Here is a 16341-nt window from a genome sequence, read left to right as displayed (position 1 = left end):
GGGGCCAGACGGGCAAGCCAAAGTGGCTGATGGACGGATGCCTGCCGCCAGCAGCGAGAGGGCTTCGGGGGCTCCCGGGAGAGGTGCCCCGCATCTCGCCGATGCATCGCCCTGACGCTTGGTGACGACCGGGTGACGGCCGGGTGACGACTGGCTGACGACTGGGTGACGGCAGACGGACACATGAAATCCAGCACATGGGCATGGCCCAATTTCGCGTGCTTATCAGCGAGCAACATGCAAGGACAACAGCGGCAGTGCGAGTGCGAGGGCGAGAGCGGGAGCGAGGGCTTTGCACAGACCGACATCACGCCAGCAAACCACGTTGAAGCAACACGCCAGCGAAGCGAGGGAGATGCATTGGGCGGGTCGCAACCCCGACTATCAGACCACCTGCCTATCTGTCAATCGCCAATCCCATCCGGCAACCGCTCGTCCCATCACTCGCCCCATCGCTCGCCCCACCGCTTGCCCCATCCCTTGGCCCCATCAGACCACTTGCCCATCAATCATCAATTCCGTCGTCTCGCCCGCCATGCCGGCCGTGGGCCGCGGCACCATCGTATTGATCACACACATCACATTGATCACACACATCACATTGATCACACACATCACATTGATCACACTCGTCGCCTTGGTCGCTTTGGTCGGGCTGGTCCCCGCCGATCGCACCCACCACTCGGCGCTGCCCGGGCGGCGTGCGCGGCTTGTGCCGCCGACGCGTCCGCCTCCGTTGCGCAACCGCCGCCTTATATAGGCCAATGCGACGGGCCCTGCCTGGCTTGTTCTGCTGTCGCGCATGTCCTGCTCATGATCGCCCCGAAAGCAGCCCCCCACAGCGCCCGCCTCGTCCGCCTCGCTCGCCCTTGGCTTTGCGGTCCTCGCCTGGCCCGTACGTACAAAGGCAGAGTGTATAAATATCCGCCCTCCGGCCCGCCTCCCGCCTTCTGCCTCCATCCCTCGTCGTCTCACTGGCCCCCGGCCGTCTTCTCCCTTTGCTTCTTGTCTTTTTGTCTCCAACCCAGACTTTGTATCAACCCCCATGACTTCAGAGTCCCAGCAGCCCGCCGGCGCCTCCGTCATTCGCAGCCAGTTCGTCAACCACGGTAGGTTTACCCTCGGTCGCTGCTGGTCGCCCCGTCCGAGGCGAATCCTCCCAGCCGCTTCCCAATTCTCCTGCCTTCTCTCTTGCAATTCTCCTGCCTTCTCACACTCGTATCGTCGTCGATCTCTCTCTGTTCCATCCCCGCCTCCTCCACATCGCCCAGGCAGCAACTTTTCCCGAAAGGCGCGTGAGTTGGCCCATCTGAACGGCCTTGTCCCTCCCGCCTTCGAAACCCTTGGCCAGCAGGTCAATCGCTGCATCACCTACTTCCGCACCCTGCAGACCGGCCTGGAAAAGTACTCGTATCTGAATCGCATCAAGAACGAGGATGTCGACCTCTTCTACAAGCTCGTCATTGAGCATATGGCTGTGAGTATATCTCCATCGACTCGTTTGGCCGTGGCTGTCGCTCTCCTCTGCCTGCCAACACTCGTTCCATCGCCACGTCTCAATCGATCACCCGATGCCCTGCACGCTTCGTTGTGCTTCACGGCGGGACCAGAGCCTTGATCTCCCGGTGTCGCTCGCCCGCGGACTACATGCTCACATCCTCGCTGTGTTGCGGCTGTGTTGTAGGAAATCTGCCCCATCATCTACACCCCCACTATTGGCGAGGTCTGCCAAAAGTTCTCGTTCATCTACACTCCTGGCTTCTGTGAGGGTCTTTTCCTCTCGATCGAGTACCAGGATTACATCGACGAGGTCTTGGCCAACTGGCCCCACCCTGCCCCTGAGATCTGTGTCATCACCGATGGCAGTCGTATCCTTGGCCTCGGTGATCTTGGCATCAACGGCATGGGTATTCCCATCGGCAAGCTCTCGCTCTACGTCGCCGCTGCTGGTTTCCATCCCGCTCGCACCCTTCCCATCACCCTCGATCTCGGCACCAACACCGAAAAATACCGCAACGACCCCCTCTACATCGGTACTCGCCGTGCTCGTCCTGCCGACGATGAGTTCTTTGCCTTCATCGACAAGGTCATGGTTGCTCTGAAGAAACGATGGCCCCAGCTGCTCGTCCAATTTGAGGATTTTTCGTCCGAGCATGCCTTTGATACCCTGAGCCGATACAAGAACCGGTACTTTATGTTCAACGACGACATCCAGGTATGTCCTGCGTTAGTCGTCGTCCATTTGCACTTGCATTTGCTGCTGCTGCACTGGCGTGATGTCTTGTCGCTGCTCTAACCCTCGTCGTATCCATCATCTGACTCGTCGCTCCAGGGCACCGGCGCCGTCATCCTCGCCGGCTTCATCAACGCTGTCCGCCTCTCCGGCATTCCGCTTTCGCAGCACCGCATTGTCTTCCTTGGTGCCGGCTCTGCTGGTGTCGGTGTCGCCTCCCAGCTCCAAGAATACATCAAGAAGGCCGGCAACCTGAGTCACGAAGAGTCTGCCAAGCTCTTCTGGCTCGGTGATTCCAAGGGCCTCGTCACCTTTGACCGTGGCGATACCTTGCCGCACCACAAGACCCTCTTTGCCCGCTCCGACAACGCCGGCCAGCAATTCAAGTCCCTCGACGAGATCCTCGACTATGTCAAGCCCACCTGCTTGATCGGCCTCTCCAGCCAGGGCGGTGCCTTCACCCCCGAGATCATCAGGAAAATGGGCGCCCTTAACGACAAGCCCATTATCTTCCCTCTCTCCAACCCCAGCTCCAACGCCGAGTGCAACTTTGAGCAGGCCATGGTCCACACCGAGGGCCGTGTCCTGTTTGCCTCGGGCACCTCGTTCCCCTCCTTCCCTCATCCCAAGACTGGCAAAGTCATTGTCCCTGGTCAGGGTAACAACATGTACATCTTCCCCGGCCTCGGTCTCGGCGCCGTCGTTGCCAAGGCTCTCCACGTCACCGAGGAACAAATCTACCAGAGCGCCGTCACCCTGTCGGCCTCGCTCACCGAGGAGGAGAAGCAGGAGCAGCTGCTCTACCCCAAGCTGAACCGCATCCGTGACATCTCGGCCCTCATTGCTCGTGACGTCATCCTGGTCGCCCTCAAGGAGGGTCTTGCCACCGACTCCGAGGTGCTTGAGCTCTACGGCGCCTCTGCTGGCACCGTTCCTTCCAAGGACAAGCACGAGAGTCCCGAGCTCGCCCAGAAGCTGCTCGAGATTGTCCAGAGTCGGATGTACGATCCTGCCAAGACTCACGAAAGTGAACTGATCAGCGGTATCCGCTCGCCGCAGTCTCCCGTTGGCCCGACAAGCGGCTTCTCGGCCTACATCCCCAAGTGGTTGGCCAAGTTCCTGTCGTAGATAGAACCGACACGACTACCGCTGCCGATCATGATGGTCTGTTTCCGCAGGATCGGCGGTGGGGCTATGGTAATGATTTGAAGTTCTGCTCATTCCCAATACACCAATTGCTTTGTTCACTCGAGACAGTGACGTGCTCTATTTCAGCTCATTGCGTGCCCTTTGGTGCAGCTGATGATGGGGCCTCACGGACGGCTCCGGTCCTGGGTGCTGCCCTGTGTGCATCGCAACGAGTCCAATACAATGTGACTCTGTTGAAAGAGGACACCTCCACGCGTGAATGACTGGTCGATTGTGTGGGTTGAGTGTCGGTTGTGTGAGTTGAGTGTGTCGATCGATCTGGCTGAACGGCTTAGATCTGCACCCAAACCAGCGATATTGCCCTTCGCCCTGCGTCTGCCTCCCTCATCCCCAGGTATGCTTCTTGCCGGACGTGCAGTTACTACATCTGCAGCGGCTCGCTGGTCCCCGTCGTGCCCACTGTGCATCTGTTTGTGTGGGGGAGCATGCACCAGAGCGCTGGCTTGACTGCCGAGCCCAGCCAGCCCCGACGCCGAGTCCTTTCGTTCGGGTCTTGCCACATCTCTGTCCTGGCACCGTCGCTCCGGTGTCTCGCCGCCCAAGCAGCAAACCGTCGCCGGTCGCCCGTCGAATCCACCTTGCATCCGACCGCAGGATGGAGTTCCACTTCCAAACGACCGACCCCGAGCTGGGCACCAGGGACCTCTACACCATGGACGGCATCGCAGAGCAAATCTTTGGCCAGGACAAGACCGTCGGCTTCGAGCATGTCTGGGCCGGCCATCTCCCGGGGCTACAAAACTTTGTGCATCGATGGACCGGCGAAGGCAGAACCTTGGCCGAGCTTCGAGACCCCGTTGGGGCCACACTGCTTCATGTCGCCATGCTCCGTCGCCAACCCGTCCTCGCTCGGTTCTTGGTCGAGAGTGACCCGACTCTGGTGTTTGAGCCGTTCGCTCTTCCCGACAACAGGTAATCCAGGAGTGCCTGTCTGCTATTGTGGTTATCATCGCTTGGAGCCGCAAGGGCATGTGCAGCAGTCGCCACAGACATGGACAGAGACTCATACACCGGTTGTCTCCCTTTCATGCGCCGTCCCTTGCGAATGCCATCGGCGCTCAGGGTCTCCCCCTACGATGGCGAGACGGTCATGCACATTGCCGTCACCCAGGGCGACGTGGGCATGGTGGAGTACTTGTTTGAGTCGGCTCTCAAGTACCGGCTCAAGCTCCTTCAGCTTCGTTCGATCGAGACCGGAGTCGAGTTCAAGGAGGCTAGAGCCCTCGAGTTTGAGCGCCCGAGACTTGTCAAAGACTTGATCGACAGACCCCTGGCCTTTGGCTCCGAGTTTCGCTTCGACACCCACGGCTCCTTCAACTATGGCGGTATGTGTAGGAGGCAGAGAAGTGGGGGGGGGATATCTGGACCATTGTCCCTATTGTCCCCCCTCAATCCGACTTGTCTGCCCTGCGGGGGACACATGGGTCACCGAAAGTATGTGTTCGGTACTCTCATCCAACTGTGGTGTACTGGCTGGCCCATGTCGCTGCATGTCTCCCATCTGTTAGGAACCGTGCTGGCCTTTGCCGCTCTTGCCCAGAACAAAGAGATGGTCGAATACCTCGTCGAGAAGCTTGGGTGCGATGTCACTGTGACCGACAATGTGCATCGCGAGAGAGACGGTAAGAACACTGCCTGCTCAGGCGGCTCCGACACTCGGGACAGCCCAGCAAATGCTCTCCTGGAACAGCGCCGATGTCCAGAGCCGAATCAGCGACACGATGCTGCCATGGTATCATGCTGCCGCGTTGCCTTGGCCATCACCGCTCATATTCGTGCGGCCCCGTCCATCCAGTCGAGCAGGGAAAGGGCATTACGGGCTTCACCGTGCTTCACACCCTGGCCTTTCACGGCAAGTTTCGATACAAGGGCAAGGAGGACACCACGGCATCCATGTTTCGATATCTCTGTGACCAAGCCAAGAAACAGCTCTCATCGGTGGTGCGCATGAGCTCCAAGCATCCGCTGGCTCCGTGGTGGCTTCGGGAACGCTCCCGAATCGCCAAGCAGTATACCGACCCCAAACAAAAGGAGATTGTCATCCAACGATTCATCGATCTCATGACCTGGAAGGCTTACGTCAAAACAGACGTTGGGCTGGAGGCGATGACGCCGCTCGAGGTCGCTATTTGGCAGCGAAAGACGGCCATACTGGACGAGATCAAGCGGCCGATTTGGGAGGTAATGGGTGTGCTCAAAACCGGGTATTCGATGCTTGAGTCAAACTGCCGGCGCGGATGGCTTCTGACAGCCAGTGCTCGCCGCGCCAACCTATCTCTGCCACGGCTCCCACCCCTTCATGTGCTCCACTCCGATGCCACACAAATATTTTACTCACCTTGTCCTCTTCACCCTGGTCTCCAGTTTGGCCAAACACGGTGCTACCAGTTCCCACTCAATCACCTGTATTCAGCCAACGGCGGTGGCCGCAAGGGTTCATCTCGACCACGCACAGCTTTTCACATTGCCGTTGATAATGGCGGTAAGGTCGCTGGCGCACGAGTCCAGATTTACTTTGTCGCTGAAGCCGCCGCTCCTGAGGCTTTGATGGCCCTTCTGCTGAGCACAGCATCAACGAGACTCGTATTTTGCGCTTGCCACAGACTTCGCCACCGTATCACACCCGATCTTCCAGGTATCTCATGGCCGTACACAGACCTTGACTTTGGCACGTACGTGGCGCTATCACTACAATACTGACAGGCTGTGTTTGCCCATGGTCTTATGCAGATGATCATTCAATGTGCCTGGTATGCCGTTTTGTCAATGATCCTACTTTGCTTGCTTGGTTGCCTTGAAGTGCTTGTCGTAGCGAGTGAGTGGGCTAACTTGACGCTCGTCGGCTCTTGTGTTCTGACAGGGAAACTCCCGGTCCAAGAAGTCTCTCACATCGCCAACTTGTGTATCTGCGGTTCTCAATCGCATTTATACTGATGGTTTTGTTTGCAGTCACCGTTTCCTTGATGCCTGTGGGCAATCGCGGACTGTACAGCGAGCCAAGAGGAGGCTACCGCATGGCTCTAGAGATTATCGTCATTCTGCTGACTCTGACGATTGCGACCTCTGAAGTTCGGGATATCTGGAACAGTGGGCTGGTAAGCTGTGTCCCTCTGATTGCTAGATGTCTGATGGCTGATACCGAATGACATCTGGGTTGTGTAAGGTTGAGGCTGCTGTGACATAGCCTCGGAGCGGCGGGCCTATATCGGCCTCAACCATCGCTCTGTGCTCTCTTCGACGATCCTTGTGCTTCATTCAGGACTAACGGCGCCAACACCACCAGGAGTACATACGAGGCATAGATCGCGGGATCACTGGGGCTGCGAATGTGTTTCGTTTGCTCTTTATTGGTCTGATGATTGCAGTGGTGGTCAACCGATGTGCATTTGGAAACTTTGCGCTCGAAAATGCTCTGCTTGGGCTGGCAGCGATACTCGGATGGATCTATCTGTTTTTCTTTGCCAAGCACTCCTCCAAGTAAGCGCCTCGAGACGCGGCTGGTGGGGGGGGGGCAGAACCCGACGGTCTTGTAACCATCCTTGCTGGCGAACGTCAATAGGCTCGGTCCCTTTGTGATTGTGTTCCTCCGAATCGTGTACACCGATCTGGTTCAAGTACGTGGCTTTGGTTGCTTCGCACTCGCATGCATATGTGCTGAAAACGAACGCTATCAAGGCAAATGGGCCATGTGAGTATATGTGCTAACAATCTCGCTTGCTTTGGAACACATCAGTTTCTCGTACTCTACATGTTCTTCAACGTCGGATTCGCATGTGCGTTCTTCTTGCAACTATCGCCCGTGGCCTCCACCTCGGATCCCTCGACCAGTTTCAGCGACTGGCAGTGGCTCGGCGGCGCAGTGGTATGGATGTTCCGGTATCTGTACGGCGGAGCCATCTACGACGATTTTCGAAAGGTACGGAGAGCGTGACTGCCGTGCGGCTATCGACGCTGGACCTGCTTTGACTGACGAGCGAGAACGGTGATTGCTGCGCTGAGATGAGTCGCACGAACTGCAGCATAACGTTCTTCACTGCGCCCAGGCTGTCATTCCGGACTTTTCTATGACCCTCTTTATTGTGATCAACTTTATCACAAAGTATGTCATCATCTGCGACGGTATACCTGAGAGAATCGATATAAGCTCCAACACCCTCATAGCCCCATACGCCGTTCTACCGGCAGTCCACTCAAATCTGCGCTGGTCGTGCATGATGCCCAACATCATTTACTTGATGCTCCTCTCACAATCTATCGATTCCTACTTGACTCATGACTCATGGCCCATGACCCATGTCCCATGTCCCATGAACAACATACTCAATCATGCACATCCACAGCATTCTCCTCATCAACGTTTTTATTGCGCAACTCTCGCGGACCGTTGCCGTGACCTATGAGAAAGCCCGTGCGATTTGGATATTGCAGGTGCGCATCCATCAGCAAAGCACGGCGTATGGTTAACGAGTGTCTCAGTACCAGTGCAGCTGTTTCTGGTGTTGGCGACTGCAGCACATATTCGTAAGGTACTACTCACCAGCTATGCTCTTTGTGATACTTTTGTTGCATGCACACTCTTGGGGGTTTTAGTGGGCCGAGTCCGTCCTCTGTAAGTAGTGGCTGCAGCACGATGTGGGAAACGAGAGGCCCAGCTGGATGTGGCGAGGCAATGCCCAGGGTTATGATGATCAACTGGCACTGGATACCCTCCTTCAGCGCACAAGGACATGCGATTTGCTGACTGACACGGAGTCTCGATGCTGACAACCGCGGGCAGCTATGAATCTGCGCAACCCAGGCTCATCCATGGAGCTGGGATTTGTGTATCAAAAGAGCCGCCTCGATCTCAGGGCACTCTACGAGCGATGGGCAGCTGGCTCCGATGACGAGGGCGAAGGACTGCATTCTCCGGGTGTCCATGGTATGCCGAGTCAAGCGGTTTTGGCCGAAGAGGCCTCGGTCGTTGGCTACCGCTGGTTTCTGGTTATAGAACAAGAAGTCGACGGCAAGTGGATACCGCGCAAGGTAAGGGCAACGACGATCGAGTCGTTCTTGAGGGCTGCCCTTGGAAGCGAACTGCAGCAGCCACGGCTCTCTTTGCGCGACTATCGACTACCGATCAGTGGATCCTAACACGATATCAATCGATTAGTTTTGCTATACCGGCTCCAAGGAGCGCCCCAGCCGCGAAGACTGGAGGCCTGCCAAGATCAAGTTTGACGCAACCGAGGAGGCCTTCCCATCGACAACATTTGCAGGCTATTTTATCCAAAAGCTGGCGGCTGTGTTCACACTCCCACTGGGGTTGCTATTCAAGAGCGTGCTTCGAAGGATAGGATCAGGGCACAAATACAGCATGTCCAGAACGAAGCGGGACAGTGGCGTCCCCGAACATTCCTCACACCAGCCGCTGCCTTCAACACAGTGATCTTTCGGCTGCAGCGTGCAAGCCATGTGGCTGCTTCCGGTTTTTGTTGGCAACCGAGTGAGTTTTGTTGGTTTGGGAAGCAGAATACATCTGGTCAGTCTCCTGTGGTGATGATCGACTGGCATTGATTTCGCGATGCGGGAGTGTGGTGCATGCATGCGACCATCTGGACAGGGTGATTTCTCGACGTCAAGGTCGTCAGGTCGAACGAGTCGCTCGCTGTGTCCTGGATCTTGGGCATCTCGGGTGGTGGTGATGGTGCTGGAAGTGTTCAACGCATACTTGGCTTCGATGGACATCCCTTCCTCTGCTTCCACGAGGCATTACCAAAGACAACCTCAACGTCGGTCTCCTTGGACACGCTGCTTGGTCATGGCGGGATGGGTGTATTCGGGGACCAGGAAAAGTGGCTCAAACAGGATGCCCGTTTCGTCTGGGGAATGCTGTAATATTGATGCTGCAGCACTGATGCTGGCACTCGCGGTATACAAAAATATCGATTGGCAGCCGGGTATTGTGGAAGACCCCCCTATGCGATATTACCCAGGTGCTGATCCTCACAGACCTCGCACGGCGCTCTCATAGACTTGTGGAAAGTGGTCCACGAGCATGTCCTTGGTGAGCCAAATCTGACCAAACATCAAATCGACATCGACAACGTCGAAGGCTTTCCAGAAACATTGGTCTTTGTTTTCGTTGGTCAGCCAAAGGACCCGTCCGCAAGGATAGAGCTTTTCCCCGAGAATGCATTCCTTTTCGATGGTTTCGCGGGCTTGTATAGCCTCCTGGAGAATGGCTTCAGAGATGGCCTCGACGCCTTCGTCCTCTTCCTTGCCGCCAACCGTACCCTTCAGGATGTTGCCAATAAAACCGTTGGCCAGGGCCTTGTGTCGGTTCATCCACACTGCCACCTTCATTAGATCACGGATGGCACCCAAAGAGAGGCGGGAGACAATGTCGTTTCCGATGCTGACGCTTGTGACGACTCTACCCATCCGCCGACCCAGTGCGGCATCGACAACGCAGGGGGCAGCAAAGGCAAAACACCGCACCGTCCGGTTATACCGAGCCAAGGTTCCAATGGTGCATCCGTTGGCATCCGCCCATAGCACAGTTACCATCGAGGCCAGCCCGGCTCCAAGCGAATGGCCAGTGACAACGATATTGTACCGCCGGTGTTCCTCCAAGGCTCTGGTCAAGGCCTGGTAGACTTTAGAGTCTGGTTGAGTGAGCTCCTTGGCACAGCGATGCATACCGCTGTGGACCTTGAATTCTTGACCATCAAGGAGGATTTGGTCATAGTCACACGTCAGATCGACCATGACATCATGCAGCGAGAAGGTCCCGCGAAAAGCAACGATGACTGCGCGATTGGGGTGGTCGACAAGGATGTAGTAGGTCGGCTTGTAGCCGGACTTGAGCGATAGCGTCTCCAGGAGCGTTTCCTTGTCTCGATTGGATGAATGGTAGAGGTGGGCGGGCTCGGTCTCGGTGTGGCGCGAAAAGGCTTCTTCGTTGGGATGTGGCTCGTCCGCGGTGCAGGCGGGCCGAATGGGTCCGCCGTTGGTGCTGGTGACTGCCGCCACGAGCTTCTTCGCCTTGGCACGGACGCCAAGACTAATGGGCGGCATCTCCTTGGTCAGAAACTGGATCGCTGTTCTGCCATAGGCTCCGCTGGCAAACCGAACATGGCGCTTCAGATCCGAGATGAGCTTTGTGTTGGCGAGGGCAGGATCGGTGGCAGGATCGGTGGCAGGATCGGTGGCAGGATCGGTGGCAGGATCGTCGCAACCATGGCTCAGCACCTCGTCGATTTCTTCAACCGAGGGCTCGACGACATCGCCCTCGCCAATGACGCCCTCGACGAGCTGCTCTTCTTCGACCTGGAATAGAACCGATTCTTGCGGCTCTTCGATCCGAGGTTCATTCCATTCAATCCCGCGGAGGTCCGAAACGGCTTGCTCGCGCTTCGTCATCCACAGAAGCCGTGTGGTGTATTGCAGACATGCCCATGCCGTCAGTCCACGGACGACATCGACCATGCCGATCCCCTCGACACGACTGTCCGCCTCGCCAGCTTCGTGCTTTGTTGCCGAGAGGGCATCCCGGTTGAGTTCATCCATGACCACCTGCGCAAGCTCGGCAATGGTCCGGGTCGTGTCTGATGTTCCAAAGACCGAATCCAGGGCCGTCAGCGACTCGCTGGCGGCACTAAGACCTAGATCGGTCCAGTAGCGACCAGATTCGATCCCGGTGACAGCAATGTTTTGCGCAACAGAGATTGTGCCGGTGAGCAGTGGGGTCACCCCCACCTTGGTCAGCCCGGTGGCATCACCAACAACCGAGACGACGTCTTTTGCGATGCCCAGCCCAAAGCGAGTGCCGATCTCGGCAGTCGTGAAGCTCAGGTCCGTGACGACGTTGGCGGTCTTGACGAGGATCCCCTATTGTGAGCGAGCGAATAAGTCAGCGCTTTGGTTTGGTCGAGCCGCAGAGGAGTCCATTCGGTGCTGCTCAAGCATTTCGTGTCTGCTGTTTCGCCGCAGAAACCACTGCGGCTCCCTCTCTCTCTTTCTTGTCCTCACCAAGCCCTTCAGAACGGACTTCAGGGTGTCTCGTCGGAGCTTCGGATCCAGGCTGGTTGACATCTTGGCTTCATTGTCTTCGGATATCGTCAGGGCCGTTTGGCTTCGGGCTTTGTTCTCGTGCTGGTAGTGCACGAGTTCCTCAGTCGGCTCCTCGACGATGTATGCTGGCGATGGACAGACACTTGCGTCGTTGATTTCTTCGACTGTTGTCTGGGACGATTCCAGCTCGGGCACGAACTCGCCTTCGCCTTCAGCATCGTCCTCAACCTCCTCGACGGTGTACGTGGGCTCGACCATGATGGAATTGTGCTGGCGCTGTCCCGACAAACCGACGGCAGCCAAGGGGAGAGACGGCGAAGAGGGGCTGGCTGCCCAGACGGGCTGCCCAGACGAGGCGTGCGCATGTGAAAGAGGTCGCGCGGCTGCCTGGTGGGACAGAGCGCACGTGATGCGGTGCGTGCGGATCAGGCCGTGGATGCAAAACCAGCCGATCGCCGACGACCAGCTCGTTCCCCAGTCAGTCAGCCAGCCATGAATCCCGCCATGAGATCTCTTCGGGGCGCCCGTCTCCTGCACACCTCGGCCCCGCTTCGAGCCGCAATTCCAAAGCTGAGCCCTCAACAGGCCAAGGTGCGTGTCAGGTGGATGCTGGTCTCCAGCGGCGGCTCCTGGCCTGGCACAACACCCCGAGTGTTCGCGATGGTGCATTCTCGTTTGCTGACTATTCGCGCTGCAGGTTATGCAAGAGCTCAACAAAAACCCAGAGGCGCTGAAGCTGGTCAAAGCCATGCAGCAGAATGCGCCACTTGCCCGAAAGATGGCCGAGTTCAGCCAGTTCATGGTGAAAAAGGGCTACATCGACCCCGCCGACGCAACCAAGCAGCCTGGCTTCTCCACGATCGCAAAGATGATGGCCGACTCCGAGGCACGACAGAAGCTCCAGGAGCTCGGGGCGGCTCTCAAATCGGCTGGTATCAATCCGGAGACCACCGGCATGGGGCTATCATCGCTCTTTGGGTCGACAAAGTCGGGTGGGTCGGCTGAGGCTGCCCCCAAAGCCGCCCCTGCGGCTCAAAGCGCCATCGAAGGCACCTCGACAGACGCCAGCAACACAGCGGCGAAGAAGCCAAGCATCACTGATCGCCTGAAAGGCATGTTCAAGGCATGATGTGAGGGCAGTCATATTGGAGAGGTGGCTCAGCGACCCAAGCGATGGATCGGAATGTGGTTGTTGATCAGTGGCTCCCCAGGATTTGAGGGGATCACCTTGGCATCAAAATCGCAACAATTGCATTCATTCGTGAAATAATAAAATGCCACCATGAATGTATAGATGATAATTCATGGCAGCCCATGCTACAGTAACAATCTGCATACGTCTATCGCTCGGAAAATGCACTCATCAGGCCGCGCATCACACCGCATCATGCATTGAGTCCATACTTGGTATTCCGCTCTGGAAAGTTGAGTGGGACTCAAGAGCGATACACCGTGTTGAATAAACGATGGGCCACATCGTTTCATTCGGACAACACGGCGTAGTCGGATCATATCACACACTCGACCAAGTGGGTCAAATCATTTCCCTGTGTGAGGGAGATGCATGGAGTGAGCGGGCACGCCGGGGACCAGCAAGACGCTGCAAATGCAGTCACTGTAAATCAGAGCAACATGACATACCTGGGGATGAGGGGAAGATGCAGGCCGAAGGGAAATATCGCTGGTTTGGGTGCAGATCAAAGCCGCTAAGCCAGATCGATCAACACCAACCGACCCACAAGCCATCTGCGTGTGGTGCTCCGTTTCGAAATTACACTTTATTCAGAAAAAAACGGGACAACATAGCCGTTTCCATGAACATGTAGTATGTGCTGTGCTCGCGTCTAGCAAAGCCACAAGAAATAAAACAGATCACTTTGGCAGCCTCCGAGTGAACACCACCGGTCGCTCTCCGGTCTCCACAATCGACTTGCACACTATGATCATGTTGCGCGCCGCATTGACGTCGCGATTCCACACTGTCTGGCAGCTGGGATTCTTGCAGCTCCTGACAAAGTGGGAATTCGCAACACTGGGCGCATCGAGTTCTTCCAACCGAACTGGCTCCAGGCACTTGGAGCACACTTGCGAGGTGTTGAACTCGTTCGTCGAGGCCACCTTGACGCTTCCATGATGGTGATTGGGACGGCGACGGTGGTGCTCGAATTGCTCAAAGTACCGAGCAAACCGCTGCCTCCGAGGGCTGGATGCATAGCCCTTGCCTTGACGCCATGACGCATTGCCAAAGGCGATCACCACATCGGTCCGTATCGGGGCGTGCTTCAGGACGGCCTTGCACATCCTGTCGACGGCCACTTGGCGCCTCCTGTGGCCCGTGAAGCGATGGTGACGGGCCTTCTTGCCAAGGTGGAAATCGAGCTGCACTCGCAGCTCCGGTCGCAGGACATGGGTGAGATGGACCTTGAAAGCTTCCGAGGACGGCACCTTGGGCGAGGGGGTGGTCGACATCCAGGTCTCGATGCTGAGTCGATACTTCATGGTGTTGTGCCACTTGGTGTCGGACGTATGGCCACACATGTGCTGATAGTGGCCATTCGAGAACGAGACCACCTCGTCTTGGTGGCCCGGTGCTTGGATGACCGCCGTGAAGATGAAGCCGACTCCAGGATCGATGCCAATCCAAGTGGTGCGGTTGGGGTCTGGGTCACCGATGTGGGCCTGGATGCGCTGCTCGGCAGTCGGAGGAGGCTCGATGGTCTCGGTGTGATCGGTTCGAGGCAGAAACTTGACGAGACCGATGGTGCATCCAATGCCATCGGTGCTGATCTCGTAGTTGAACAGCTTCTTGTTCACGTCCCGCTCTTGGAAGAGGGAACTACGCAGCTTGAAGCAACTGCGCCAGAGACGATCCTGGTTGTTGACACCGTCCTCACCTTCTTCCTTGAGCATGTCCCTGGTGAGTCCAAGACGATGTTCGGTGTCAAGGAGTTGCCAGAGAGTGACCGTGTCAATCTTGACATACTTGGCCCTTGCAGTGCATAGAGGAACCATCGTGCACACGGCCGGAGGAGTGTCGACGGCGAGCTGCTTGAGTGCCCAGTTGATCCTGGCGGCCAGCTTGTTGATCTTGGACTTGGTGGTGCCGAGCTCAGACTTGGCCGTGGTGAACCTCTTGTCGTCGGAGGGAATGCCTTGGGTAGTGAGCTTGTCCAGCTTGGCCTGGCGCTGCAGCTCGGTGACTCGGAGGGCGGGCATGTCACAGTCGATCCACTTGTGGACATTGTCGACCATCTTGTCTCGGGCGAGGATTCTCACATGGTGTGAGAGGCGATGGAGGGCCCGGAAGCGGTCCTGGTCGCTGCTGTACCGAAACTCGTCCAGGACGTGGCCAAAGTCTGGATAGAGGAACTCGAGATCGGCCTTGGGTGGAGTCTGCCCTGGTTTCTCTAAGAGCTCGAGACAGGCCTCGATGGCTTCGTGCTTATGCTTGTTGGCTGGGAAGACGGCAGCGCAGAAGCGGCGAAGGAGTCGCCAGTAGGCCAGGTTGAGGTGGGTGGTGCAGTTGGTGGCATAGGCATTGACAGCCAGTGTGAGAAGCTGACTGTGAGCACCATCAGGCAGACGAGGGGCCGGAGGCAGGTCTGCGTGCCGAGTGGTCTGGTAGTCGCGAAAGGAAGCGACCAGATGCTCGTTGTATTTCTCATTGTCCCCGGTCGGCGAGAGGGCATCGGCCTCGACAATCGTGAAGCATTGGCGGATGAATGCAGGGGTGGACTTGGAGATGACGGGGACGGGAAGATCCTGCTCGATGCACCGGAGGATGTGCAGGTTGAGCAGCCTGGATGCCTCGAACTGGATCTGGGTCATGGCCTCGACGGTGGCCTGGATCTTGTCGCGGAGAGCGGGATTGAGACAACAGCCATCCATCGTCTGCTTGAAGCAGCTGAACTGAGGGGCGGATGACCTTCCATCCACGAGTGGGACGACGGAGCTCTTGAGGGGCCGGTATTTGGGACACTTGCTGGTGTTGCAACGTTCGTGATCGGTGCCATCGCACTGGCGACATCGCTTGCCGGTACTCGAGGAAGTAGATGGACCAGGCTCGGTGGGATCGACATCCATTGGATCTGCAGAAGCAGTGGTGGTGAGCGACGGAGCAACAGATGAACAAGCATGCGTGAGATCAGAATACGAACCAGAGACAGGCTCCGACTGTGACTTGGCTTTCTTGGGCCTGGGTGGCCGAGGCTGGCCATCACCGGTACCCTTGCGCTTCGGAGGCATGGGGGCAGAGGATGCTGGATGCCTGCCAGTGGTACTGGTCAGAGCAGAGACGCTTCTTTATCGTACAATAGCGCGATGATCAGATCAAGGCGAGATGAGGGAAGAAAGCAGCAGGACGAAGGAACCCGTCTTTGCGGGCTGGTTGGGGAAGTGACCCTGTTCAAAAATCGCCGAGAGGTTCAAGCCAGGGATGTGAACGCGAAAACGGCGGCTTGATTGGAGGGAACTCAACCCCAGAAGCGCATCGCTCAATCAGCCGTGGGAAGACATCTGGAAGCACCCTCCGCACGGCAGACTCAAACAGGGTCACCATCCCGACCTTGAACCCCTCGGACGCATTCAGCGCTGCTGCCTTCCTGTACTGATGCTTCACAATCCCAAAGAAGTTCTCGATGGGATTGAAGTCGGGCGAGGCAGGTGGGGTGAAGATCACTGACCATCCTCGGCGCTCGATGCAGTCCAGGACAGCCATTGTCTTGTGCATGCTGACATTGTCCATCACAATCACAGAGTCGTCTGGGAAGCTCGCTCGCTCAAAGAACTCGACCATCGAGTGTGTCTTGAATGATGTGGGGATGTACATGCGATGCAGCACACCA

General features: G+C 57.0%; 4 protein-coding genes across 4 annotated transcripts; 3 read left to right on the top strand and 1 right to left on the bottom strand.

Moving 5' to 3' along the window:
• The first annotated feature begins 934 nt into the window (after window positions 1-934).
• Window positions 935-3640, top strand: BJ171DRAFT_488877 (malate dehydrogenase). Its single transcript, XM_053109413.1, has 4 exons — window positions 935-1109; window positions 1272-1477; window positions 1685-2215; window positions 2333-3640. Exons 1-4 carry the CDS (start codon window positions 1046-1048, stop codon window positions 3359-3361), a joined length of 1830 nt encoding a protein of 609 aa, XP_052970505.1. The 5' UTR covers window positions 935-1045; the 3' UTR covers window positions 3362-3640.
• A 224-nt stretch (window positions 3641-3864) lies between these two features.
• BJ171DRAFT_488875 (uncharacterized protein) lies at window positions 3865-8998 on the top strand. The gene is made up of 16 exons (XM_053109412.1): window positions 3865-4354; window positions 4505-4767; window positions 4951-5064; window positions 5238-5623; window positions 5807-5924; window positions 6046-6077; window positions 6173-6192; window positions 6303-6537; window positions 6726-6919; window positions 7002-7056; window positions 7176-7358; window positions 7486-7541; window positions 7783-7870; window positions 8033-8051; window positions 8220-8467; window positions 8595-8998. Exons 1-16 carry the CDS (start codon window positions 4038-4040, stop codon window positions 8868-8870), a joined length of 2604 nt encoding a protein of 867 aa, XP_052970504.1. The 5' UTR covers window positions 3865-4037; the 3' UTR covers window positions 8871-8998.
• A 429-nt stretch (window positions 8999-9427) lies between these two features.
• BJ171DRAFT_471471 (uncharacterized protein) lies at window positions 9428-11518 on the bottom strand (the record flags this gene model as incomplete). Its single annotated transcript, XM_053108611.1, has 2 exons — window positions 9428-11314; window positions 11456-11518. 2 exons carry the CDS (start codon window positions 11516-11518, stop codon window positions 9428-9430), a joined length of 1950 nt encoding a protein of 649 aa, XP_052970503.1.
• Window positions 11519-11977: 459 nt separating this feature from the next.
• BJ171DRAFT_488868 (uncharacterized protein) lies at window positions 11978-12820 on the top strand. Its single transcript, XM_053109411.1, has 2 exons — window positions 11978-12088; window positions 12195-12820. Exons 1-2 carry the CDS (start codon window positions 11990-11992, stop codon window positions 12624-12626), a joined length of 531 nt encoding a protein of 176 aa, XP_052970502.1. The 5' UTR covers window positions 11978-11989; the 3' UTR covers window positions 12627-12820.
• Window positions 12821-16341: the final 3521 nt, after the last annotated feature.

This window comes from Polychytrium aggregatum (genome assembly GCF_025602895.1).
Source record: "Polychytrium aggregatum strain JEL109 chromosome Unknown BJ171scaffold_4, whole genome shotgun sequence".
Lineage (NCBI taxonomy): Eukaryota > Fungi > Chytridiomycota > Chytridiomycetes > Polychytriales > Polychytrium > Polychytrium aggregatum.
This window is presented reverse-complemented; position numbering and strand designations above follow the sequence as displayed.

Bases quoted from the DNA above. Each gene is read 5' to 3' on its own strand.
- BJ171DRAFT_488868 (XM_053109411.1), top strand. From the start codon at position 11,990: ATGAATCCCGCCATGAGATCTCTTCGGGGCGCCCGTCTCCTGCACACC. The intron at 12,089-12,194 runs GTGCGTGTCAGG...TTCGCGCTGCAG, and splicing joins TGAGCCCTCAACAGGCCAAG to GTTATGCAAGAGCTCAACAA.
- BJ171DRAFT_488877 (XM_053109413.1), top strand. From the start codon at position 1,046: ATGACTTCAGAGTCCCAGCAGCCCGCCGGCGCCTCCGTCATTCGCAGC. The intron at 1,110-1,271 runs GTAGGTTTACCC...CACATCGCCCAG, and splicing joins CAGCCAGTTCGTCAACCACG to GCAGCAACTTTTCCCGAAAG. The intron at 2,216-2,332 runs GTATGTCCTGCG...TCGTCGCTCCAG, and splicing joins TGTTCAACGACGACATCCAG to GGCACCGGCGCCGTCATCCT.
- BJ171DRAFT_488875 (XM_053109412.1), top strand. From the start codon at position 4,038: ATGGAGTTCCACTTCCAAACGACCGACCCCGAGCTGGGCACCAGGGAC. The intron at 5,065-5,237 runs GTAAGAACACTG...CCGTCCATCCAG, and splicing joins TGTGCATCGCGAGAGAGACG to TCGAGCAGGGAAAGGGCATT. The intron at 5,624-5,806 runs GTAATGGGTGTG...CCTGGTCTCCAG, and splicing joins TCAAGCGGCCGATTTGGGAG to TTTGGCCAAACACGGTGCTA.